Source organism: Trachinotus anak, unplaced genomic scaffold, assembly GCF_046630095.1.
Source record: "Trachinotus anak isolate AG129_WGS33_773 ecotype Australia unplaced genomic scaffold, CSIRO_AGI_Tana_v1 ptg000032l, whole genome shotgun sequence".
Classification (NCBI taxonomy): Eukaryota; Metazoa; Chordata; class Actinopteri; order Carangiformes; family Carangidae; genus Trachinotus; species Trachinotus anak.
The window spans coordinates 14,652,213-14,677,490 of NW_027273883.1; the positions used below are offsets into that span (position 1 = coordinate 14,652,213).

General features: G+C 39.4%; 4 protein-coding genes across 13 annotated transcripts; 3 read left to right on the forward strand and 1 right to left on the reverse strand.

Moving 5' to 3' along the window:
* The first annotated feature begins 8 nt into the window (after positions 1-8).
* On the forward strand, positions 9-2,579 carry malsu1 (mitochondrial assembly of ribosomal large subunit 1). Its single transcript, XM_071468499.1, has 4 exons — positions 9-500; positions 1,640-1,815; positions 1,908-1,989; positions 2,083-2,579. The coding sequence occupies exons 1-4, from the start codon at positions 188-190 to the stop codon at positions 2,235-2,237; spliced, it is 726 nt and encodes a 241-aa protein (XP_071324600.1). The 5' UTR covers positions 9-187; the 3' UTR covers positions 2,238-2,579.
* A 3,047-nt stretch (positions 2,580-5,626) lies between these two features.
* Positions 5,627-7,582, forward strand: LOC139613221 (peptide YY-like). The gene is made up of 4 exons (XM_071469661.1): positions 5,627-6,334; positions 6,545-6,727; positions 6,827-6,916; positions 7,299-7,582. Coding segments are annotated over exons 1-4 (300 nt in total). The 5' UTR covers positions 5,627-6,332; the 3' UTR covers positions 7,324-7,582.
* A 330-nt stretch (positions 7,583-7,912) lies between these two features.
* On the forward strand, positions 7,913-19,691 carry pals2a (protein associated with LIN7 2, MAGUK p55 family member a). 7 transcript variants are annotated; one of them, XM_071468960.1, is made up of 14 exons: positions 7,913-8,116; positions 10,928-11,012; positions 11,537-11,678; positions 12,501-12,619; positions 14,456-14,608; positions 15,323-15,472; positions 15,725-15,952; positions 17,033-17,164; positions 17,365-17,467; positions 17,591-17,662; positions 17,779-17,940; positions 18,041-18,243; positions 18,324-18,452; positions 18,579-19,691. In XM_071468960.1, exons 3-14 carry the CDS (start codon positions 11,648-11,650, stop codon positions 18,753-18,755), a joined length of 1,659 nt encoding a protein of 552 aa, XP_071325061.1. In that variant the 5' UTR covers positions 7,913-8,116; positions 10,928-11,012; positions 11,537-11,647; the 3' UTR covers positions 18,756-19,691. The 7 variants fall into 7 exon arrangements, with proteins under 7 accessions (XP_071325061.1, XP_071325060.1, XP_071325064.1 ...); XM_071468959.1 differs by having other exon boundaries at positions 11,555-11,678; XM_071468958.1 differs by lacking the exon at positions 7,913-8,116 and adding an exon at positions 8,423-8,764.
* A 90-nt stretch (positions 19,692-19,781) lies between these two features.
* Positions 19,782-25,278, reverse strand: gsdmeb (gasdermin Eb). 4 transcript variants are annotated; one of them, XM_071468965.1, is made up of 11 exons: positions 25,142-25,278; positions 24,816-24,941; positions 24,187-24,409; positions 23,867-24,059; positions 23,319-23,493; positions 22,503-22,623; positions 22,268-22,387; positions 21,834-21,961; positions 21,534-21,717; positions 21,245-21,318; positions 19,782-21,122 (listed from the first exon to the last, which is right to left on the reverse strand). In XM_071468965.1, exons 3-11 carry the CDS (start codon positions 24,389-24,391, stop codon positions 20,901-20,903), a joined length of 1,422 nt encoding a protein of 473 aa, XP_071325066.1. In that variant the 5' UTR covers positions 24,392-24,409; positions 24,816-24,941; positions 25,142-25,278; the 3' UTR covers positions 19,782-20,900. The 4 variants fall into 4 exon arrangements, with proteins under 4 accessions (XP_071325066.1, XP_071325065.1, XP_071325069.1 ...); XM_071468964.1 differs by having other exon boundaries at positions 24,816-25,054; positions 25,142-25,230; XM_071468968.1 differs by lacking the exon at positions 24,816-24,941 and having other exon boundaries at positions 25,142-25,246.

The window sequence follows — 25,278 nt, forward strand, 5'->3', positions numbered from 1 at the left end:
TGAGCTCCGGGGTGTGTGAGCGATAGGGTGTGCTCTTCATTTATTACAGGCAAGGTCCAGAAACCAACAAAGAAGCCGGGTGAGCCAATCATAAGCCAAGGACGAGTGTGACTTCCTGTTTTTAGCTTAGCTCTTGATAGACGCATGTACTGCATTCGGGCAGATACTTGTTATACAAGTTGAAATCATGAGTATCCTCAATTGCTGCAAGAGACTTGTGTCACCAGCGTTAAAAAGAAACGTTTTGCTTGTACAAACCGGTGTCTTTAGGAGCGCCTGTTCGATTCCCAAACCTCGGTGTCACAGCCTGTGTTCGCCCCGATGTTTCACATTGAATTCAGCCTCATGTCAGCGATGGCATCACGTTTTCTCGGGTCGTGTAGGCTCAAACAGATGTTACTCAGAGGCGTATAGTGAAAGCAGTAGTTCAGAGAGGAGCAGTGGCGTGTCTCCAGAGGAATCGCATGAGATGGACGGTGGCAGCAGAGCCCCGAGTCAAAGTGAGTAGGTGTTTAGTTTTCGAGCTGAGATGCTTCATAGATCTAACTTGATTGACAGAAAATGAGTTGACTGTTGTTCATATAATTAATTGATCTTTTAGGACGTTTTAAAGGAAAAAAATGCTAAGATTGGATGTTAAATGTAAGAGTACTTGCCCTTTCCTGGTTTAACATTATGATACATAGAGTTGGATAATTAATCAATTTATTGAATGACAGAGAATTGTCCACTGATTTATAAATCATTTAATTACATTTTTAAAGAAAAGCCCTATCGTTTCATTTACTGAAATGTGAGTATTTGTTTTCAGATTTTGGATTTTGCACTACTGCTGCTTAGACAAAACAAGAAAACATGAAACATGAAAACATCGCTTTGGTCTATGGGAAATCCATTCTTCCACTATTTTCTGACATTATACAGACAAAACGATTGATTAGGTGAGAAAAAATATGCTGATTAATTGATAATGTAAATAGTTGTTAGCAGCACCCCTCCGGGTTTTTGAGTTTTATTTTTATTGTCAGGTAATCTGCTGAGTTCTTTCCCCCCAAATTAATCAATTGTTTCATTGATAAAATATCAGAAAATGTTGAAAATTTCACATCACAATTTCCCAGTCTGAGGTGACTTCTTTAAATTGCCCTTTTTTCTAACCAACAATAATATCTCAAATATATTTAATAGATTTACCATCATGTAAGATAAAGAAAAAATTAAATAAAGAATACAGCAAATCCTCAAATTTGAGATTGTGGGCTCAACTGTGGCATTTTTTACTTGAAAAAATGACTCAAAACGAATAGTTGAGTATCAAGATAAATGCCAATTAGTGTTTTGCAGATTGACCAATCCATTAATCATGCCAGATTTAGGAGTTGTGACTTGGTTTTTCAGTGTTTTCTGACATTTTACATGCTTGAAAATAAAGCAATTAACCAAGAAAATAATTTTGCTTTTCTTACTTGAATTGATAAGGTAACTCAAGTCAACCAGCATCGCTTTAATTATTGTACACGACCCTGCTTCTCTGTTCCAGAAGTGACTGAAAAAAAGATATATACTGTTGCATCCACACACTGCTTGGCCACATTTAAGCTTATGCTCAGACAAAATGTTTCACCCTTGTTTTCTCCAGGATTCTCAGAGACTTTCAGTCTTGATGTGCTGGTGTCTCTACTGCGTCAGGAAAATGCAGTGGACATCTGTGTGATTAAAGTTCCAGACCAGATCAAATATGCTGACTACTTCATTGTCGTCAGCGGCGTATCACCGAGACACCTCCGTGCAATGGCACTTTATGCTATTAAAGTGGTAACTAATGTTCTTTTTATCTTTGTCAGATGTTAATATGTGCAACCTGTGTTTATTTTTTAAAACTTACACCAATGATGGTTTTCCTCCAGTACAAGTTTCTGAAGAAAGATGAAGATCCACATGTAAAGATAGAAGGGAAGGATACAGAGGACTGGATGTGTATTGACTTTGGTATATAAAATGCAGAGATCCAATTTAGACTGCTGTTTATCTACGCTGGTGTTTGTTGTTGTAGCTACTAGTGTCAATTTGTCTTCTCCTCAGGTGATATGGTTGTTCACTTCATGCTGCCAGAGACCAGAGATGTGTATGAACTGGAGAAACTCTGGACTCTCCGCAGCTATGATGAGCAGCTGAGGAGCATACCTGCCGAGAAGCTACCAGAAGACTTCATATATGATGCTGATGTCACAAAGTGACAGCACAAGACAAATCATCAAGTTGTTCACAGACTTAACTACTGCATTGTAATGTTGGATTCAACCTTTCCTATCCCTGTGAGAAGAAATACTGCACGTTATCTTTGGACCATAAAACAACACGTTTTACATTGAGAATTGGTGGATTGATCTCATCTGCAACAGCTATACTGTAGGAATTACTGCCCCATGAAAAACTGATTAATTATATACACCTGTTTTTCATATTACTTGACCTTTAGAGGGAATCATATGGTTTTTGTTTGATGTTTTTTCAGTCTGCTTAGGAAAAAAATGTTATAACATATTTTGATGGTTAAAAATAAATTATTTTGAAAACTGCTCTATATCTTTTAAAACTGTTGTCCGAATATTTATAGTATAGTGAATTTTGCTCACATGCACATTTACTGAAAATGAATTTCAGTTATATGTAAATATGTTAATTATCAAAAGATATGATGTGATGATATATATGATATTGATGATATAAATAATAAGTGATTATAATTAATAGAAAACTTATAGTGTTTAAATGTCTGAAGTGGAGCATGTTATCTCCATTTGTGTGTCCACTGTGTCAGATCGCTGAGTTGGAGCCTCAATAACATTTGAATTGACTAGTACCTGGACAAAAGAGATTAAAATCCTGAAGTACAGCTGGAAAAACCACAGTAAAAAAAATATATTCTTTCAGAAGCACAAAGTTGTAGCAGTAAATTGTACACAGTAGGTATTGAAAGTAATTACTTATTACAGAGAATAGTCCTGTTTTAGGCTGTTAAACTTAATGAGACTTTCAAAATATTTTCTAACAAAATGTAGTGGAGCCAGAGAGTAAAAACTCATTGAAAGATTCAAGTAAACCACAAAACACTTCAAAGTTATACTGAAGCACATTACTCTGGTAAATGTACATTGCCACCTTCCACCTGTGGGTCCACTTCACTGAGCAGTTTGTTGTCTGCAAACAGAAAGTTTTTCTGAGAATTTTCCCAAAGAAATGATTATGTGAGGTTACCAAAACAAGCCGTTGCAGTTGATGCTTTCAACCAAGTCTAGGAAAAAGATTACTGTTTTCAAGAACAGAGAAGTTATCCACCAAAGTCATGACATCCATTCCCTCAGCATTTACGCAGGCTAAAAGATTGGTCAGTGAATTGGTAACATACTTGTAGGTCGGCCAGCACTTATGCAACTCAAAGAGCCTCAACAGTTAAATCAATTAAAAATGGCATTTTCTTTTATTAAGATTGAAACACCTGCAGATGAACATTTTCTTGGAGAATCAGAGCCTGAACTGAGCAGACATGGCAGCAAAGATACTACGCGGGTGCACACACACAACACCCTCATAAGCTCCCAGAGAGTGACCATTCCGTTTCATTGACTTGCTGTAAGTCATGCTGGATCAGAACATTAGGTAAATGTAAAAATGTAATGAAGCAGGAGATGCCTACACAGAGTCTGACAGGACCTGGCGTTGGAATGTTTTTGTGCCTGTTAATATGGTTGTTAATACTTCCATGATCCAAAGATGAACAGCATGACTCAGCATGTTCAAACACGCATGACCAAATACTGAATGTCAGCAGCTTCAGGTAACAGATCTCCCACCAATACACCCATCAAAAACCCACTAAAATGCAACAATGTGGACTTGAAATTGCTTATGATATCTAGAGTTTAACCAAAGACAGACTGTCAAACAGCTATTTTAAATTGTACCATTTGCATGCTATTTTCACATAATGGTGGAGCACCAATTAATTCAACCCCTTGCTTCAAGATTTTTGACTTGTTATGCCCCAAACTGTATTAAACCAAGCAAAAGAAAAAGATAAGTTCAGTGTTTGACTCAAAAGCTGTTACTGCGACTAATGTTCTCATTAACCACAAAGCCATTTTACTGACAGTTGTGTGGCCATTTATAGTTATGCGGGAATTAATATACTCTATGATGGAGGATATTGTGAAGAACAGGGAGGTTAGTAGCTTTTGGAAAAAGCAGTAGCAGAGTATTTGCCAAAGGTACGCAGAGTGACACAAAACGGCTCCTTTCACTGCACTTGTTTTCACTTAAAAAAAAAAAAAAATTCACATACAGTATAACTTGTGTACATGCAATCCTAGTTCTATCAGTGTATATACATGGAAATCTTATGTTGCACTGAGAAAAGAGCAATGTCGTTCATTACTCCCCAATATGTAGTATGCAGCTGGCAGGGAATAAATAATTTATTCATAACCCTCAATCAAGACTTTCAGCTTCAATCCTCTGTTAAAGGCCCACGTGCGCTCTGTACTGTTATTGTTCTGGGATTGTACTTGCAGTGTAAAAACCAGTAAAAGAAGTGAGTATTTAGGTTCTCTGACCTCTGCCTGTGTCTTGCAGGTGGGTTGGCACTTGGCAACTGTCTTTGGTTTTCTGTCGACGCCGGGTATTTAAGAGGAGTGTTATCAGATGTGACACCTAAAGGACTCTATGATTTAGCCACCTGGCCCTCACCTTAAAAAGGTACTGTGCAGGGAGATTGGGAGTAACAGTACTGGAATATGCCAAAATCCTTTTATTTTTGATGAATGAAATAAATCATTTTGGCATACATAAAGCTGAAGGTTTACAGTTCTTAAGTACTTTTTCTGCACAGACTGTGCTGTTGCTCTGGAACATAGTCCTCCCATGACTGTCATACAAAACAACAGCACCAGTCTGATGTCAAATTTCAGTAGAGTGCTCTTCAAGGAGAATAGCTGCCATTAAAGTCATCTTACCATTTAGAAGATGAAAGCCTTTTGTGCCCTCTATCTACTGGAAGTGGAATTTAACAGGTTTGTGTGATTTACTGCCCTTTCTTGTACAGTTTGGTGCAATTTGGAGCCATGCTCACTTTTGGCCGAAATGGTCCAGTTATTGTCTTAAGACAACTATATGTCAGTCAGCAGTGTTTCAAATTGAGTTGTACGGCCACTATTTTTGCATTCAAGTAGATTAGATATAGGATAAGTGATCTAAAAACAATGGATTTACATTGACAACATTTATTAATGAGTTTGAAACTTCTGAAGCAGTTTTTTAACCTGTTAACCTTCAACTAAATCGATTAGGAATAACTCCAAGACAGCATAGATATCATCATGTGATAACGTGGACTGTAGCTGCCCTTTCTCTTATTTCTAACAGTTTGATTATAGATATCAGACTATTAATGGATAATTAAATCCATGAATGTTTGCACACCCCCTCTGCATATCTCTTTAAGTGAAACATCATCTTTCCAAACACCTGGGGCATCCGTTCATCGTTCAACTTAATGTGAAAACTACAGACCATCATCAGCCACTTCAAGCTGTGCATCATTAGTTTTAATGAAACTTGTTATGCTGGTTATGACTCTTAAATGGACAGTCTAAATTAATTAAAGGTTTTAGACTTTCCACTTCAATGTTTCTTTTTGAACAAAAGCACAAAACATGCTGTGATCAAGCATACACTTTCTACTCTCCAAACTTCTTCCTGCATTTAATGTGGAAAGAAGAATAACTGAAGATAAAATAACCACTCTGCAAACTGACATGAATCAAATCTGTAGGCCTCTGTGAGTTAATGTGTACTTAAATTCATTACTTGTCGATGCTGTTAATCTTAAGTTCATGGTGGTGTGAATCAGGAATAACATTCTCGAAGCTCATGTAAACTCTGCAGTAAATTTGTGATGCAGTTAATTTTAATATATTAAAATAATCAACAACATTTTAATAAGTTTAATTCTGTAAAATAACAGAACCAGGACTATGTTTTTAATAGTATTTAGCAGTAAACATAGGATTAGTTTTGTTTGACACTGTACATGTTTGGGTCTTTTTTCAGTTATGTAACTGACTATCTCCATTAATTTCACTGCCTTGCCATTCAAGGATTACTAAACTAATGAGGCAGGAGATATTTCTCAGGAGCATGATAAAAGTGAATGAAATGACCCTCCCTCCCCACTCGACACTCACTGTATAAAAGTGAGGCAACGTTGGGAATCGGACAGAGGTGCCTTGACCAGCAAGAAAACAGACGACAGCAGTGTTAAGTGTGACCATATAATGTAAGCCAATTTCTTTCTTTTTTTTGTCACTTTTTCATTGAAAGCTCATTTTTGTTTGAAGTCAGTGAGTATTTATGCCACTTTTAAAGTTTATAAATTGTGTGAGTAGCGGTCCAATATTGAGCTTCTATTTCTGATTTGGCATTGTGGTATTATTGGATAATTATTATTTATTATGCATTTTGACTAATAATTTTCCCTGTGGTCCAGGATTCGCTCCAGTACTGTGATGCCGCTGAGTATGCTGGCTCTCTGCCTGCTGTCTTCTATTTATTCTGGCATTAACGCATATCCAGCCAAGCCTGCCAATCCCCGGGAAGGCGCACCACCTGAGGAGCTCGCAAAATATTATTCTGCACTAAGACACTACATCAACCTCATCACAAGACAGAGGTCAGTTCTTGAATTTCTATAAAACACTATAGCTTCAGAAGATTATGATAAGTACATGCAAAGGTGTATTGATGTGTTGCTTGTCTTTTTTATTCATAGGTATGGGAAAAGAGATGCTCCAGATACTGTATTTTCAGATGTGTATGTACGGGAGAGCACAGAGAGTATTCCAGGGTCTAACTATGTCAGGTACCTCATTTTAAAATTGTAGTGCTGGGTTGCTTTATACACACTCTGTAAAGCTGCCTCCTACATTAATATCCATTTGATTTTTTTTTCTCAAATTTGCATTGTCTATTTCAATTATATGCAATATAACGTATGGTAATGCATGATAACACATGTCTAATGAGATAGTAATACTATTCTATTCCTGTGGAGCTGATGATGTTCAGTTAATGTTAAAACTGTGTAAAAGAAGTGTTGTACTTTGTGGTGATTTTAAGGTTACAGTTAGTGGTGGTATTGGATTCTAATATTCAGAGTATTTTTGTATGTTTACAGGGACAAAAAAACTTTTACAAAAACATACTTAAAAAGCACAGTTTTCACTGACTTCCTTATGTTACAGATATGATGGAGTGAGGCTGTGGTGATGCTGCTGGAGCTGTTATATCAAGGCTGACTACTAAAAAGCTGCTGCCATGTCTGTGCCTGACATGAAATAAACTTGTGTTGCATGGAATAAACATTGCATAAGGCAACTAACTTGGTCTGTAATGCTGCCAGTGTTACACTAAAACATGTTCTTGACATATAGTCCCATCATTTCACGATGGCTCCTGTGGCTCAACAGGCACCAAGTAGTACTATCTCGCCAGTGTTGTATCTACAGTGTGTTGAACAATGTCTTGTGTGTCAGTAACAGTGCTCTCTACTGGTGAACTGGCATCAATACATGTAAAGATTTTTTTTTTTAAGTGGGGTAAACATCTTAAAATTCATGACTGCTGCTAATATTCCACTTAGGCAGAAAGAAATAGAAATTAATTATACACTGAGTACACCACTGTGTTGCATTTACTTGCTATATCAAATCTGCTGCGACACACCTACACCCTGCCTGAAAACAGATTATCAGTTTAATCCCATCAAGTGACCTGGATACATCAAAAGCGAATCACGTAACACTGAGAATTTGCTTAACTCTGTGATGACACCTGGTCCAGGCCACTGGTTTAGTAGAACTATGCAAGTTGGCAAAACTGATTCTCTTTGAGGGAGCTTCAGTGCAGCTGAACTACCAGATTCAATGAATGGGATAATGATTGGTGCTCTATTCGTGCTGATGGGTGGTACACAGGAAATTAATTACTGGCCAGATATGGAGATATTATACGACTGGTGCCATTAACAGCAGCAAGATCTACAGCATATCTGCTTAAAGGGGTAAGTGCAGCCGCAAAGTTTAATTCTTATAATATGTTGTTTGCTAAGCAATAGCTACTGATGTAATACATTATGTTTTCCATAGCCAGAAGATAATTTTGCTGTTACTGGTACACTCCATTGATAACAAACAAAACACATTCAATAATACAATTTTCAAGAACTACACATTGAATCCCTGGGAGCTGGACAAACCGAGGGCTATTATTTATTTGAATTTGTGGTGATCAAATGGCTGCAGTGGGCTGTCAACTCACAATATTGCAGTGAGTGTGTACGGTCATCAATCAGAGGCAGTCAGGGGCTTTTAACATTTAGGGGGTCACTGGATTTCATGGGGAAACAATCTTGGTCGAACACTTGTATGCAGTTTACCTCGACACACCTTTTCTCAGCTACTTTAATTTATTTTTGCGTTTACAGTAAATTATATGGGTGGGTAGCGAAGGAATTCAGTCGGCTAGATATTACTTGAACGGCATTGGATGTCATGAGCAAAGCACGGTCTGTGTGGCCGGGGAACTGAGGGAAGGGGCGCACAGGGCTCGCTGGAAATGCATTAACAAGTTACTGTTGCGCAAGTGATCTGCGAAACTTTGAAGTAAAGGGAAGCATGACGGCGTGACTGGATGACACTTGTTAAACTAGGTGAAGTACCCATTAATTAATTTTTCCAGTTAAGCGACGGTCTCATTATGGGACCCCGTGGTTTCTCGGCTCTCACTGTTCCACCAGCTAGCAGTAGCTAGCTAGCTAGCCAGCTAGCTTGCGCCACATGATATTAGTTAGCTACTAACTGGCTAAAGATTGGTCTCGTAGCTAACTGCACCTTGCTACTGCTGCGTTTCAAGAAAACACGAATAAGTGAAGTTAGCTGGGTTAATTTTGCCGACTTTCCTGTTAGTTTGAGTTTACAGTATTTATTTGTCAGTCTGAATTAGTGTTTGCTAGAAGTCATGGGCATTGCTAACTTGACCAAATGAGCTACAGAGTAGCACCGGCTAGCACTGACTCGAAACGGGACGGGCAGCGGTGGATTTAACGGTAATGAGGACCTGACAGCATGCTGCCACAGTTAAATCAACTTCAATTGATACCCAATGCTGTATGTCAGCACTCAAATGTCTGTTTACCGCTGCTAATTGACAACTAATGGCAAGTTATCATTTTAGTTAGTTCATGTTGGAGGCGGCTACACGTGTCCACTGCGTGTGTAGGTGTAGCGTAACAGCAAATGTTAAATTCACTCCAGCCGGCGTGTTGTCTTCTGGAAAAGACTGGTTTTGGAGGTAAATGTTAACTCTTGCGACCTTGGTTAAGTAAGACCGACTCGTTACGAACCTATCTGCCACCGTGAGCGGGGAGCGCTCACCTCCCACCGGGTCGCTCTCCATGTGATTCCTGGGGGACGGGTGGAGGCGGTGTGCACTGTCACAACCAACCTGTGCTCCTTGCCTCATCTGAGCCCCACTCAACAAGGCTGGCTTTTAATTTCTGATGGTTATGAATGAACTCAACATGAGTGGTGGTTCTGTGTGGTTGAAGTTTGCGTCTGAACTCACAGTTGTCACATATTGCCACACTCTTATCTCGTATCTTGAAAGTTGCAGTCACATAGTTTTATTATGGCATTATAGGCCATCGTCTCTTTAATGTTATATATGCCCTGCTGTCAGTGTGCCCATTATCTCATTAGTCAAATGTCTTAGCTAGATATTGTTTCAAATATAAAACACGAAAATAGAGATATAATACGACTGCTCAAAAGGCTTCAGTCTAATTTGTAGCTGAATAATGTTTTATTTCTTCAATGCCCTTTCAAATGACTCAAAAGTAGCGCCTCAAACATTCTCAGATGTCTTGTCTTTTTGACAAAAAGTCCAAATATCCTAAAATATTTACTTTACAACAATATATGACAAAGAAAAGCTAGAAATCCTTCCATTTGAAAAGCTGGAAGCAGAGAGTATTTGGCATTTTCTTTCCCAGTTCTTCTTGTAAAATGACAGGAAAGATTAATTGATTATCAAAATAGTTCTTTCAATCCACTGATTGATGAATCAGCTAATTATTTCAGCTCTACCCAAAAGAAAGACTTGATGCACTATCAGTGCATTTGAACACCATCATCAGTAATGCATGGACAAACTTAGTTTAACATCTATAAAACTGTCTAAAAATAAGTTTTTAGAAAGTGCCAGGCACAGTGCTTGCTTAAATTTACCAGCATACCTCTTGTTTTATTTTTTAAGTCAGCATTATTGTTTAATCATTAGTAATATTGTGTGTAATGAACACTATGAATTGTTCTTAATGTATTTCAGTCATTTGGAAACATGTCTTTTTTAATGTTGAGAACATGGACATATTAGACACTAATTCCTGAAAACAATGCATGTTTCTGCACATGGAATATGCTGTTTATATGTGTCCCATTCAAATGAAATTTACCTTGTAGTTACAGCTTTGACTTTGGATCTTTTTAAATCCACAATTAATACCACACAATCCAACACAATTAAAACTCCACAGTCACACTTCTCAGGAGCTTGACCTCTGACTTGCTGGTAGTAATGAGTCTTTTTGAACAGGCATTGATCATGTGATATGGCTTGGACAACCAGAAAGGCTGCATTACAATACTACTAAATGAACAGGAAATGCCTGGGCAATGAAGGCACCCCTGGGGTAGAGAGGAGCTTACTTACCAGCATGTGCTGATTTTATCAATATCCAGGAGGAGTTTTAGGCTGTCTGGGACAATTCCATTAGTGTAATGTAATTTTTTTTCCTTCCCCACTCTCGCTCTAGCCCAGAGGTACCAGATGAGTGTTTTGTAGAAAACGTTGGGCTCCGTGTTGGAGTGCTGCACTGATGATTTGAAAACAGTTTGTAGGTGAGTTTATGCCTTTTATGTTTTTCCTTTTTGCTCTGCGTGATTATCTGGTTGTTTGGTGTCTTTGTTGACATTGATTACAATGCTGCATTTATGATGTTTATACAGTTCGCAATTTACAGTTTGATGGGGTGGTCAATACTTGTTTGTCCACCTACCCACAAGGCACTGGCAGATCTGTTTTCGCCTCACTCTGTTGGGACAGCATATTTGTATAGTCCCATGGGCCTCTCTGTGTGTGGCTGGCACAACCTTTAGCCAGATGGATGGGAGACTCGCCCCTTTTTCATTCAATAGCTTTCTTTGTCATTACCTTAATTCACAAGTGCTTGCTGTGTTAATGTGCATAAACACCAAAACAAAAACACATTTTTTTTTCACATTCTGTGCTATTTTCTGTCTCTCATGCCTCCATATCCTCAAGAGTTCTGCAGAAATACTTATTGGCAAATGTCTTAGCTTGCTTCTCTTTTTTGACATGGCTTTTGTGGTGATCTTGGTGAACAATATACTGACTTGAGCAGGTTTCCTACCTTCTGCAGCCCTCCAGTTGCACTGGTTACTATAAGCGGGCAGTTGGGCAGCTTTTGACCGTGCTAGAGAGTTTCACCGTCCTGAGCTGAGGAATAATAAATATGACTGTGGCTAATGCAAAGTCTGGCTCAGGTAAGCTGTCACAGACAAAGTCCGAATGAGTCTTTTGCACAAGAACTGTTGCAATGTTGTGTGCAAAATTTTGATAGTTGACATTTGATTACCATTTGAACAGTGCTATGCTCACTGAGAGAGCTGTGTGGGTGTTTGCTGCTGCCTGTGAATGTTCACATTTGTCCCTCTGTGAAATACAATTGCCATACATAGCCAAAAAAAAAATTCAATACATGATGTATTTGCAAAACAGCTAAATATTTTGGTTTGTTCTATAGTGACTATATTTACATTTATATTGTATCCTGTCAGACCTCAATTTTCTGTCTACGTCTGTTTTCAAACTGTCTGAAAGAACAGATGAAAGGAAATGGACTGCTTATTCCTCTAAAAAAAAAACCAACTCAAATTACTGGGAATTAGAAAATGATATATTAATTTTATTGTGTCAAATTGACTGATAAACCAGTCAATGTGGTGTCAGTCTCTTGCTGTGTGGCTCTACAATGCAGACATATTAGTAGAACAGTTCCTTTGTGATTGTGTGCTTGTTGCTGCTGCAATGGAAATGAGGGATGTTCTTTGTGAATTGGCCCATTGACTGACTGTCCACTTATTGTTCTTGCCTTGTAAGCTCTTATTATAGTCACATTGTTTTGTTTAGTTTTTTCATCCATTTTTTTCATTGGCTTAGAATATTAATTATTTCTATTATTGCTGGCAATAAGCTTTGCGTGTCACAAATCTTTTTGCCTGCATTTACAAACCAGTAAATCTCAAGCTACCAGTGGTGTGGATTTTCTTAGACCAATCTTTGATGTGCATCTTTTTCCTCTTCAGCAATGCAGCAGGTACTGGACAACCTAAAAGACCTGCCATCAGGCACAGGAGCCAAAGATATTGACCTCATCTTCCTCAGAGGCATCATGGAGAGCCCCATCGTCCGCTCCCTTGCCAAGGTCATGCATACACTCACTGCTGCTACTCCAGTGCTCTATCGCATATACACACACACACACACACACACACACACACACACACACACACACACACACACACACACACACACACACACACACACAAACATATTCACTTATGCATACACAGAGTTGTAATCTCATTATCTGGTCAACAAGCTCTAGCTATAGTTGAGAAGAGGAGCAAGTGTAGTAAGTGTCACGTTTTGCCACACTTCCAAGATGATGTTTAACTCTTCCTGATGGGGCTCACCAGCCTATTTCAGTCCTGAAGCAAAACTTGCAATGCTTTTTGGACAAGTACATGTACCTGCAAATGAACTGCGTCTTGTAATGTTATGCCCCGTCACATTAACTATTCTTGCTGTGTACCACACTGTTCTGGTTTCAAAGTTTAAAATATAAAAATAATCTCCCAGTTAGGGTGCATCGTAATGCTTCTCATCATTAGAAGAGCGAAACAGTATCATATGTACTGTGAACAGGGTTGTACAGCACAACTTCTGTAGTCTTACAATAAACAATTAAAAATGACACAAAACTTCTATTTTGGCTAAAATTGACAGAAAATATATCTTTTAACCTCAATTAAAGCACATTTTCACATGCTAAAAGAAGCTGACAGCATGACGAACAAATGGCTTACATAACAGGGAAAAATCTCCGATGCAGATTGAGGTCATCAGGTTCAACTACTACATCTATAAATAGAACGATTTCTATAGAAAACCTGTCACAAAGTCAAACTCTTGTCCTCATTTCTTACAAACAGAGCACTGCTCTCTTCGGATATTAGATTATTTCCTGGTAGATGGGCTCATATGTAATCTGTGGTTTAATGTTGTGAAATAGAGCCCCTTGAATGTGATCATAGATGCTATATGTACAACTGTTAATTTCCCTTTGTCTGCTGTGTATCACAGTGATAGTTTAATGAAGAATATGGCATTTTGATGGGGTCTCACTATAATTTGACACAGTGTGTGGGCTCAAGAGTAGCATTTGACACAATATCCTCTAACAATATGGTTATTATCCTAAACCTACAACAGGCTGTTATGTAACGCCACCATAGCACAACAGTTTTACAGCTGAGTTTCGTGGCACATACTATGTCACTATATGTATTAACATTGAGATGCAAAATTACCAAGATAGAACATTTTATTGCATTTTGTGCACCCTGTTAAGTGTCCATCCTGTCTAACTACTGCTGACTCATCTGTCTGCCCCATGGAACGGACACCAATCAGTACTTTTCCCTGAAATCAGTGCAAAGAAGCATTCGTTAATTTTTTGCCTTGTAGAAGTGGGTGATGGTTTAGTGGCTTTGTCTGTGCTTGTGAAAACACCAAGATATACAGCAGGATAAAACAACCAATCCCAACATTTCCAACAGAAAAAGCAGAGAGATTTTTTTTATAGCTATTACACATCTGACAATAAGTTCCTCTTCTGTTTTGTTAATGTGTAGGTGGGTCGTTTACTCACTGTAGCTGGTGAAAGAAATCACTCTGAAACTCTTGAGTTGTCAAACAATTTTAAAATGAAGTGAATGGGATGGCAGCTGCCTCAAGACAAGGAAACAAAGTTTAAATGAAGGGAATTGATGATGGACAAAAATCCTGGGGTATCCGTCTCTGACATTTATCATTAAATTATCAAATTAATAATGATATATATGTGCTTAAGAAGTTGTGATCACCAAATAAAATTGTAATTTGTAACTAATTTTCTCTCCATTCCTAATTTGTTGAAGAAAACCCCTTTTATTGGGACTAATATCTTTCAACACAATCTTGTGTTTTTTTTGTGTAGGCCCATGAGCGTCTTGAGGAAGTTAAGTTACAAGCGGTGCGAGACGATAATGTTCAGCTGGTCACAGAGATCCTGGATTCCCTCAAGAACCTGCCAGAAAAAGATGTTGCCGCTACAGAGCTTGCCAAAATCCTTCAGGAGCCTCACTTTAAGGTATCTTAAGCCTCTGTCTTCTCTTACACAATGTTGCTGGGTTCAAATGGGGATGAAAAGACCAGAGATTTAGTCTAGCTTGTGTTCTGTGTGTGAATGGATGTTAGAGCTTTTTACTCCAACCATTGCCTAATTTTCTCTGAAGTGCCTGTTAAGCAGCTCTTTTTCTTTGTCGCCCTTTATATTCTCAACCACTTGCAAGCTGCAGCATGGGAGGGTGGGGGTGTATTTCCTTGGGCCAATAGCAGGCTGAGTTATGTGGGTAAAGTGAGGGGGAGAAGACTGTGTCACCTACTCTTTCAGAAAATCTTCACATTTGCCGATGCAGTTTGTAGTCCCTGACCAATGCTAACTCTATGTTGTGGCTGTTAGGGTAAGAACAAGACTGATTTATCTTCTCTATTCAACAATTGATCCTCTGTGAATGCAGTCATATAAAAGCTTCTTTTTATAAAGGTTTGTGTCAAAGGCATGTGTGCAGCAAAGTGATTTATGTCTTAACTCGTTCTTGTTAGTGTATGAAATGTGTGTTACTGCGCCAGTCACTGTTAGTTTTTAGTATTTTGGTAGATGAAGCATAAGGTAGCTGTGTTTGCTGTCTTATTTGGAAAAAAGCTGTTGAAAATGTACTTAAAGATGTCTTAAGCTACAGAGATTGTGGGCCAGTCTCATGTCTCTCTTTCTCTCTGTCCTTCTCCAATTGTTCTGTCTCAGTCTTTGATAGAGGCTCATGACAAAGTGGCTGCAAAGTGCTATGAAATGCCCCATGCAGCAGTGAACAGCGATGCCTTGTTGACCAGTTCACTCATGCCAGCTGATGCTGTCAGGATGATTGGCATCCAGAAAAAAGCTGGGGAACCACTGGTAAGTCTGCCAGACATTTATATCAGCCACAGCTCTACAGAGGAAACATGTGATGCTCATGTTAGGCTGTAAAGTTCTTTAGACGTCCTCTTTTATTGACAACCTGTGAGAACAGTGACTCAGTTTCACATAGTACCTCAACACGAGTGAGTTCTTTTCCAGCAACCACACTGACCAGCCCACGAAACAGGCCTCCTCTACAATTTATGAAGTGCTGATGTACGATACTGAATGACTGCTACCCTCTTTCAGGGGGTGACGTTCCGTGTGGAGCGAGGAGAGATGGTGATCGCACGGATCCTGCATGGCAGCTCGATTGACAGGCAGGGCATGCTGCACACTGGGGACATAATCCGTGAGGTGAACGGTCGTGAGGTCGGCAGCAACCCCCATGAACTCCAGGAGCTGCTGAGGGACTGCAGTGGGAGCATCACACTCAAGGTCCTGCCAAGCTACAAAGACACCCCGGCACCTCCACAGGTGAGGAGGAGATGTTGCATATCATGTTCCCTGTCTAGCTCTTCATCCGTGGGAAACTAATATTCAGGAGAATACATGCAAAATAAATTAAGTTTATTTTAATTTTTTCTTTGTGTGCTTGCTGAATATTTAATAAAATCAGTGCCAAAGGAACAGTGTACAGGAATATAGCAGCAGTGATGGGTATGTGGTGGTGTATTGGAGGCTCTTCAGCAGTTGTACTGTACCTGTAAGGGACTGGGTGAGAGCTGCCTGACCTGGCTGATCTTAGAATGCCAGTCTCCTGAAAATTGAGCCCGCAGAGGGTCTATTAATAACACTCCACACACTATCTGGGACATACACCACTCTATTCACTGGAGCGCCCCCCCCTTACTGTCCCTCCCCTTCTTACAGGCACACACAGCAGCTGACACTGAGGAGCAGTATGTAGGGTTATGTCAGACACTGACCTTTGTGCCTAGGAGGATCGGATGATCTCATTCTAGTGTTTGCTCATGTATTTGTTGGGTTTCAGTCATGGTGAGAGTCAGTCATGACTTGTGAATTGGGCCTCCATAGTGGAAAAAAAGATTGGTGTTTTTTTTTTTTGTTAGAAATCTTCCCGACTGCTCAGGCTGATCTCATGAGTGAATCTTTCAAAGTTGGATCTGGTCCATGCTCATCCACCTCATTCAGCCTACTGTCCTTGGAGCATTGAAAGCAAGAACAAAGTACAAATGCATGGAAAAGAATGGCCTGGTTCTGAAAGAGTTGTTAATGTATCATCCCACATGATGCAATAAAAAAATAAAAGTGTCAGAAAATCTCAGCACTTATGAAAGAGAACACAAGCAACTTTCTTGTAACTACCTAGGAAGTGGACGTGCACTCACTACAGTTTCACATAAGAGTCATCAGATACATTATTTGTTGGTTATTGATCATAAAATGTGTCATTAATATTAACAAGTGAATGTGACAATATTATAGTATCTTTGTGTACATCTTAGTATGGATTTGAGGTATCCTTCAATCCTTTTGTCTTTGATGTTGGTCTAATTTAACTGTCTGTTATCTTGTTCACACCCCAAACTGTAGGTTTATCTGAAACCACACTTCAACTATAACCCGACCACAGACAACCTGATCCCTTGTAAAGAGGCTGGTCTCGCCTTCTCCAAAGGAGACATTCTCCATGTAGTAAACAAGGAGGACCCCAACTGGTGGCAGGTGAGCAAGTGCACATTGCTCTGTGATGGTGAACCAAAGCGCTGCTTTGACAAGAGCTACATGTCTAATTTGGGGGGTGTGGTGCAAATATTGTAAGAGGCAGTTAAAGATATTTGTGACTGATAACCTGTGCATGGTATTTGATCTGTATGTGAAATATTAAAACCAATCATCTCTCAACTATTCTGATTTTCATGCAGGCACGCAAAGTTGTCGGTGGAGCTACTGGTCTCATCCCAAGTCAGTTCTTGGAGGAGAAGAGGAAAGCTTTCGTGAGAAGAGACTGGGACACTTCTGGTAGCGGTCAGTACAAGTTGTGTTCTGTCTTTCACACCATCATAACTAGTTGTTCTTCTTTTATTTTATCATGATAGTCAAACATCTCTTGGCTTTAGCACCACCTGACACTTTGTGTATGTTGCTCAGGGATGCTCTGCGGCACTCGAACTGCAAAGAAAAAGAAGAAAAAAATGATGTACCTCACTGCCAAAAACGCTGGTTTGTGTCACCACTGGTTCTAATTTTCCTACATTCAAGAGATTTTGACAGTGTTGAATCCTAAGTGCATAGATGATAATACAGTACTAATTCAGTCCATGTATTGCCTTGAACAGAGTTTGACCGTTTTGAGCTGCAGATCTATGAGGAAGTAGCCAAGATGCCACCGTTCCAGAGGAAGACGCTTGTTTTGATTGGAGCCCAGGGAGTTGGCAGACGGAGCCTGAAGAACAGACTTATTGTTATGAATCCTCTGAGATATGGAACCACTGTACCCTGTGAGTGTGTGAGACAGACAGCTGAGGCAATTGAATTGTCTTCACTTGAAAGTTTCCTGCCAGGGTACATGTCACACCTTTCCTCACCTTTTACCTTCAGTCACGTCGCGGCGTCCCAGAGAAGAGGAGAAAGATGGCCAGAACTACTGCTTTGTAACACGGGAAGAGATGGAGAAGGACATCAAGGAGAGCCGTTACCTGGAGCACGGAGAGTATGATGGCAACCTTTATGGCACCAAGATTGACTCCATCCATGAAGTGGTGAATATGGGTCGTACCTGCATCCTAGATGTGAACCCTCAGGTAAATATAAGGCACACATGTCCAATGTATGGATATTTTTTTCCTTAAGCTTTGGTTGTGACATTGTGATTTTTGTTCAGGCCCTCAAAGTGTTGAAGACTGCTGAGTTTATACCATTTGTGGTGTTTATTGCTGCTCCTGAGCTGGACACACTAAGAGCTATGCACAAAGCTGTAGTAGATGCTGGACTTACTACCAAACTACTCACAGTAAGTTTGGATTGGATTTAAGGTTCCCTGAATACTTAAAATTTATAATGGGAGTGTCAGTGGTCATTACTCATGAATGGTTGTTGCCTCCATCATTGTAATGGGCTGAATCTCTTTCTGTACCAGGAGAATGATTTGAAAAAGACTGTGGACGAGAGTGCCAGGATCCGCCGGGCATACAGCCACTACTTTGACCTGACTATTGTCAATGACAATCTGGACAAGGCCTTTGACAAGCTACAGGAGGTGGTAGAGCGACTATTCATTGAGCCACAGTGGGTTCCAGTCAGTTGGGTCTACTGATGTTATACCCCCTGCTGGATGGACGAGGCTGTCGGAGCTGCTAGGCCTGGGATGAAAGGGGACACAACCCTCTCCTGCACACACAGACAAAATATTGGACATCCGCCCTGTGTGAATTTTGGTCTTGCACAAAGCTGCATCAGAGTCACCTTGATCTGAATTGCCAGATTCCTTAATAGCACACTATGCAACTCACAACACACAGGAAGTGTACTTATTGGCAAAATATTTTTTAAAGAATGCTTTCTACTCAAATGGATTGGAAGAAGTTACTGACCTGTATGTCAGAATGTTTTAAGAGCAAAAGCAGATTTTTTCCATGTCCTGTTATTTTAATTTTACATCAGTATGTAAGATAGGTAAAGTGTATTTATTCTGCAAAAATGAGGAGGGCTTGCTCATTGAAAAGGACGATACCTCAGTGTTACAGTTTACAGTGCTTATGCCTCCAGTACGTCATCTCATTTGTCACTACAAACTTGTCGTCATTCATGTAGAATAGTATCATATTTTTGCGACCTTGTGAAGGCTGCGTTTGGGCCCTGGCGTCTTTGCAGTTCAACCTTATTAAAGGATATGTCATACCAGTCTATAGTGTTGTACAGGACGAAAATTAATACTGTAGTGTTTACCCATTATCTCTCTTTCACTCAAGCACAACAGACATTAATTATGTTGGTTGTTTGTCAGATATTTGGATCATGTATGTGTTTCGGACTGTTAGACCAGTTGACATGGTGCTGTGTTTGTTTGTCTGGAAGAAAGAAAAAAAACTTTCCACAGCAGGGTACTGCATCTCAGTGAACCATCCCTTTTGATGTGATATTACTAAAAACGTAACTGTTTTAAATAAAGTTCATATTTACTTATAAAGGTATATTTTACAAGATTTCAGATGTATTTTCAGATGTAAAATAAATAACTGGTGTTTTCTAATGATCTGCTTTGGTTTTGCTTTGTTCTTTTGGCAGAATTACTCAGCAAATGTGTTGAGTATGTGTTAGCAAGCAGGTAGAGAAGGAAATTGTTCCAAGAATTGTATTAAGGTCTTTTTTTTTTTTTGCCCCATTGAGATAAACATACAAGAAAGATACAGAATCAAGTTGCAACAACTTACAAGATTAACTGTGAATGAATATAATATATAAAACCTGAAATAACATTAAAACTCCTATGTGTGCAATAAAACTGCATTAAAAGTTTAAATATTCATAAACCAATTTGCTCAAGTGCTTCAGAATGAGGTTTGTAGTTGGCGCATAAAAAAAAAAAAAAAAAAAAACACCTTCAAAGATTCATGGCTTTGGAGGACAGAGGTTTTGTGTGTGGATGTGTCAGACAAAATTTAACAACCCATGAATATTTGATCGAACAATACATAACAGAGGAAAATAAAGAGGTGAGGTGAAGAAGTATTACAAACAATATGAACCCACAAAGACTGCAAAGTGCACAGACATCCCACAGCTTAAGGGCTGAGACATCACATTAGATCCTACCTAAAGTAGTTGTTTATATTACATTGTGCCACAGCCACTGAGAACTTCAGGGGTATTGTCTGTTACTTATTGAATAATCTAAGTTGATTATTTTACCATTTAATGATTAGCTTTTTTTCTATAAAATCAGAAATCTGAAAAATGATGTCTTCAAAATGCTTGTTTTGTCCAACAAAGTCCAAAATCCATGACCTAAACTAATTGCTTATTTAAATCTTTGACGACTTGTCATTGATCAATGATTGTCTGCTCATTGACTAAAGCATTAATTGACTTATTGCTTCTACTTTAGTAAATCTAATTTAGTAAAACTTTTTAGTAAAATGCTGTAGTGTTTTAAAATACATTCTACTGCACAAAAAAGAGTTTAAAGAAACAAAAAAAAAACCCAAAACACTGACAAATAACACTTTATATATACAGTACCAGTCAAAAGTTTGGACACATTTTCTCATACACTTCAATGGGAAAGTGTGTCCAAACTTTTGACTGGTACTATATATATATATATATATGGAATGTGGTACAGGGGAGCATACATATATGTGTGTGTATATATATATATATATATGCATGCTCCCCTGTACCACATTCCAGTGTGGTATTTAAAGTTTTTGGTTGATATAAAGACATCTTTGGTTCGAACTCAGAGGGCTAATGAGGCAAGACCTCTGACAGCGATACACAGCACCAGAGGAAGGTTTCCTGGCTCTTGGTTTATTTCTGTCTTCACTGTGTCCCCGTCTCTCTTCAGGGACACATTAGAGAAGGCAAACAGATGTTCAGCCTTTTCATAGACGTCCCCCGTCAGTGCAGCCAGGCCTGCGCTGCTCAGAGGCAATGCTCCCATTCCTGACATGCTCTGCACCTAGAAAAGGTGTAACAGGCAGTAACAGGCAGCTCAATCACTGATGCATCATTTGAAAATAAATAAATAAATAAAACACATATCGTGTAGAATTCATTTTGTAAAAATTTACTTTTACTAACCAATTGCTCCATTGTCTGTAACACTGTGTGGCTGCAGCACATTCCAAAGAGAGTGAGACAATCATTGGTCATCTCTGAAAGACAAAGACCCAGATACAGGATGAAAACAGAACTTCAGGAAATGAGGTTTTCAGAGCATTCAGCATGCAGTGGGAACTTTACAACTCTACATGCTTCTCCTCCTGAGCTTAAAATGATGATTATTTTTACAGATTGAGAACCTCAAGCAACATTTCACTTAAGTAATGGGCAAAATAATGAATGCTGCACAGAACATAGCTTTTCTCACCATCCAAGGCGCTAATAATGAGGTGAAGGGCCGTGAGGACTGATGTGGACTGGCCTGTCTGAGCTGACTCAACTTGACCAGACTGCTCCACAAGCTCCAGAATTGCTTGGATGTTCTGTTTTTGAGACACTGTTATTGTAACATCACCCAGGGCAGGAGTCTTATCCAGGCACATCTGGTCCAGCTGAGACAGAAAAAGATACCCACATTTAAGAGCCAGAGCAACCGACGTTAGTGAGTCCTAACTAAACATTATCATTATGCATCTATGTTGCAAAGACTTCTCTCTGTCCCTCTTACCATGTTCTGAAGTGCACTGACGGCTGCTCGGTCCTGCATGACATTTGTGAATTGCTGGAGCAGAGAGGACCTTGTGGTAACAGGAAGAGATGAAAGCAGCTGGAAATGACCATTAAGTTGCTCCAGGTCTGCCCATGGAAAGAAAAAATCATTATTATCCCCCCCCAAAGACAGAAAGCATGCATTATGCAGCAGGTCACTAAAACCCAAGACTGAACCAGACACGAAAAAAAAAACTAAACTAAGAACTAAGCATATAGATTCTTGGTTTAAAATAATCAGGTCAAAGCATATGTTGACAAACAGTTATCACATCATTCTGATAAGACAGAACGAGGGTCCGCCCTCTCAAGGCCCTTTGTGACCTAACCCAACCTACAACAACCATCTATAGTCACTTGTTTCATGCCTGCAGAAAGAAAACAGTAATTTACCTTGTTGAAGGCAGCTATTTTCAGAAGCATGTCCGAGACCTTCCGAGACACCGAACGGCCCATTCTTAGTGCTGCCATCTATTTCAAAACCTCCAGTGGTGTCTGACATCAGACACAACTCTGAGGAAAATACAGCATCACTTTTCAAATACCCACATATTTGTTATACAGTTTAATCAGTTGCTCTGGTCAAATCTGCTTATTTAATCTATGGATTTAGTTAATGATTTCTCACCATAGCATCCATCCTGTTTGATCTCGAGCTCTATGATTGAATAGGCAATGGTAGTATTGATGGGAATCTCCATGGTAACATTACTGTCTTGACTCAGGCTCCCATTCTCTTTCAATGAAACCTGTACAAACAACAATAAAAAAAGATATTTGAGACCAAACCTACAAATTCCAGCACATGTTGTTCTGTTATAAAGAAAATATCCACTTTAAAACAACAACCACAGCTGTTGGTACTACATAATACACTTATTGACCTGTTTGGAGGTGTATCACATGTCAATTTAATATATGTGTGGCTACAATGGAAATAATGTAATGTCATATATCTATCTAAGACATGAGCAGCAAATGCCCAGTTTTTATTTCAATCTCACAATGAAAGGCATCTCTCTAGACTGAACATTTTGCATCAACAATTTACAGTTAAACAGAGGGGACCCCAGTGACTCAAGAGGAAGACAAATCAGCTTTTCCAGAGTTGGCAAAAAAAAAACCCAAAAAAACTTCACCATAGGTGGCACAATTCTACAGTTACAGTCTACAAATGTAAATCAAACTCCACCTATTTCTGTTGCATGCAGAACTGAAAAAACTCATTCTGAGTGAAGTTAGCTACCAGGAGGGAGAACTATATGTGTGAATGTGGGCACAATAAAAAAGAGGAAATTATTTCATCACTAATAACTGAATACAGACTGAAACTGGAAAAGACAAACATCTTTCTGATAAAAGAACATTTCCTGTTGTAAAATCAACCCTTCCACCACATTAAATCACAAACACGATAATGAGTGTTTCAGTGCTACTGCTCTACCTTAGGGATCTTGGGCCCACATAAGCTGAGTCCTGCTCCACACCGTCCGCCCTGCTGCACCTCCTCTATGACCGAACAGGGTGTGGTGGTCACAATTCGCTCCTTCACAATCCCAAATATCCTCCTGCGCTTCTCCTTTGTCTGCTGGATCAGACAGTGGGACATGTCCAGGACCCTGAGACATTGAATTTACAAAACATCAGTGTTACGTTTCACTGGAAACCTGGCAAGTTTCAGTCAGATTGACTCCTTGATAAAAATTGATATTAAATTTATACATATTGGGAATTCTGTGAAGGTTTGGATTTAAAAATGACGTGTGAATAAAATCCTAAACAAAAACAAGCATTTTCCATGTGAGCATATTAATATTCAACTGAGTCTTGTGTCTTGTGTGCCACTTTATGAGTGGTCAAAGATCACTTCTGCTGTCTGCATATCTTAAACGGACTGAATACCAGTTGATACTTATTATGTTTTTTTCCCCTTTAACCGTGTTTAAAACAAACTCTTTCAGACAGGACAGTGGATACAGGCGGGGAACTAACCTGCCTTTGGAGTCTTTCAGCAACTTCTGCACATTCACTTCCTCTTTCTTCAAACTGCCAAAGGATGACTGGAGTTTGGAAGAATCTTTACCCTCCAGGCTCACACTGGAGTTGACAAAATTTGCATCCAAAGTTCCCTGGATGTTGTCACCATATGTCCCATTATATGTGATGAAGTCTGTCTCTTTGGTGTCTGTGGACAGGGGGAAATTCAAGTTTTCTGTGATCTTGGAAGAACAGACTGGTTGTAACACAGCAGATATTTAACACGTAACATCAAGGCAAATGCATATAATAGTACAGAGGGCTTTAATGTCTACCTGGCTTTATAGGGTCATCTCCTGCTAGTATATCATTGAAGTAAAAATCAGTGGGAAGATACTTGGGCTTCTGCCAGAACCAGAAACGCTTGCGCTTCACCACCACTGTCAGGACATCTATGGTTTCATTCAGGCTGGACACTGGGATCAGCAAACCTCCGTAGTCCACCTCCTCCACAAAGTTTCTGGTGGCTGTGGCAAACATCTCGCAGCTCTGGCAAACCTGTGAGGGCGATTATGAAGCCAGGTTAAAAAAAAAAAAAAAAAAAAAATCAAAACAAAAGCGTGACAGCACTCCTTCATCAGGCTAATCTGACTTCAGACCAGCCAGCAATCTTTTCACCATCCCTTCCTTTGCTTTTCTTTCTTTAAAAAACATTCCCCTTAACACTAATACAGTTAATACTTCTTCCATTTACTGTACTTCCACAGCACATCAAGCAAAGCAAAGCTGAAAGAAACAGCTTGTTTCGTGTACCCTGCATTTCTGCACACTGGAACAGCAGCTAACATGCTAGTAGCATCAGCAAACCCAGCAGTCTGAACTTTTGTTGTTTTGATAGTCCATCCCCTCTCACAGAGCAAAACAGCACTGTGAGTGAAACAAATGCAAAAGCTCCAAGTGTTACCGCTTCCCGGAGGCTCTAGTTTCAGACGAGAAGCTCTGCTTTGCGGCACAAACAACGACCCGCAGCCCCAGGGAGGCTTCCTCTGTCTGTTCTGTCCAATAGACGCTCCGCCTTCTGCAAAGGTAACTGTGGGTGTGTTGCTGAAGATACCGCCAATAATAATAATAATAATAATAATACTCCCTCAGTATTTTTCTGCCTTCTCCCCAAAACTAAAATCTCTACGTGTTAGTAGGAATCTGAAAAATCAAAGACAAAAAGAGTTGTACATATAACATTTTTCTCTCTTTTTCGACTTTTCATGGCCTACAATGCTCTGTCAGTACCTTGAGTTAGACAGCTGCCCTCCTTCAAAGACTTTATCCGTCAGACCAGCTGCTCCACAGCAGCCCTGCTGAGTCCACTGATGTCTTTGTGTTGTGTGTACAATATGTACCTTTGGTGGCACATTGGTGGCTATTTG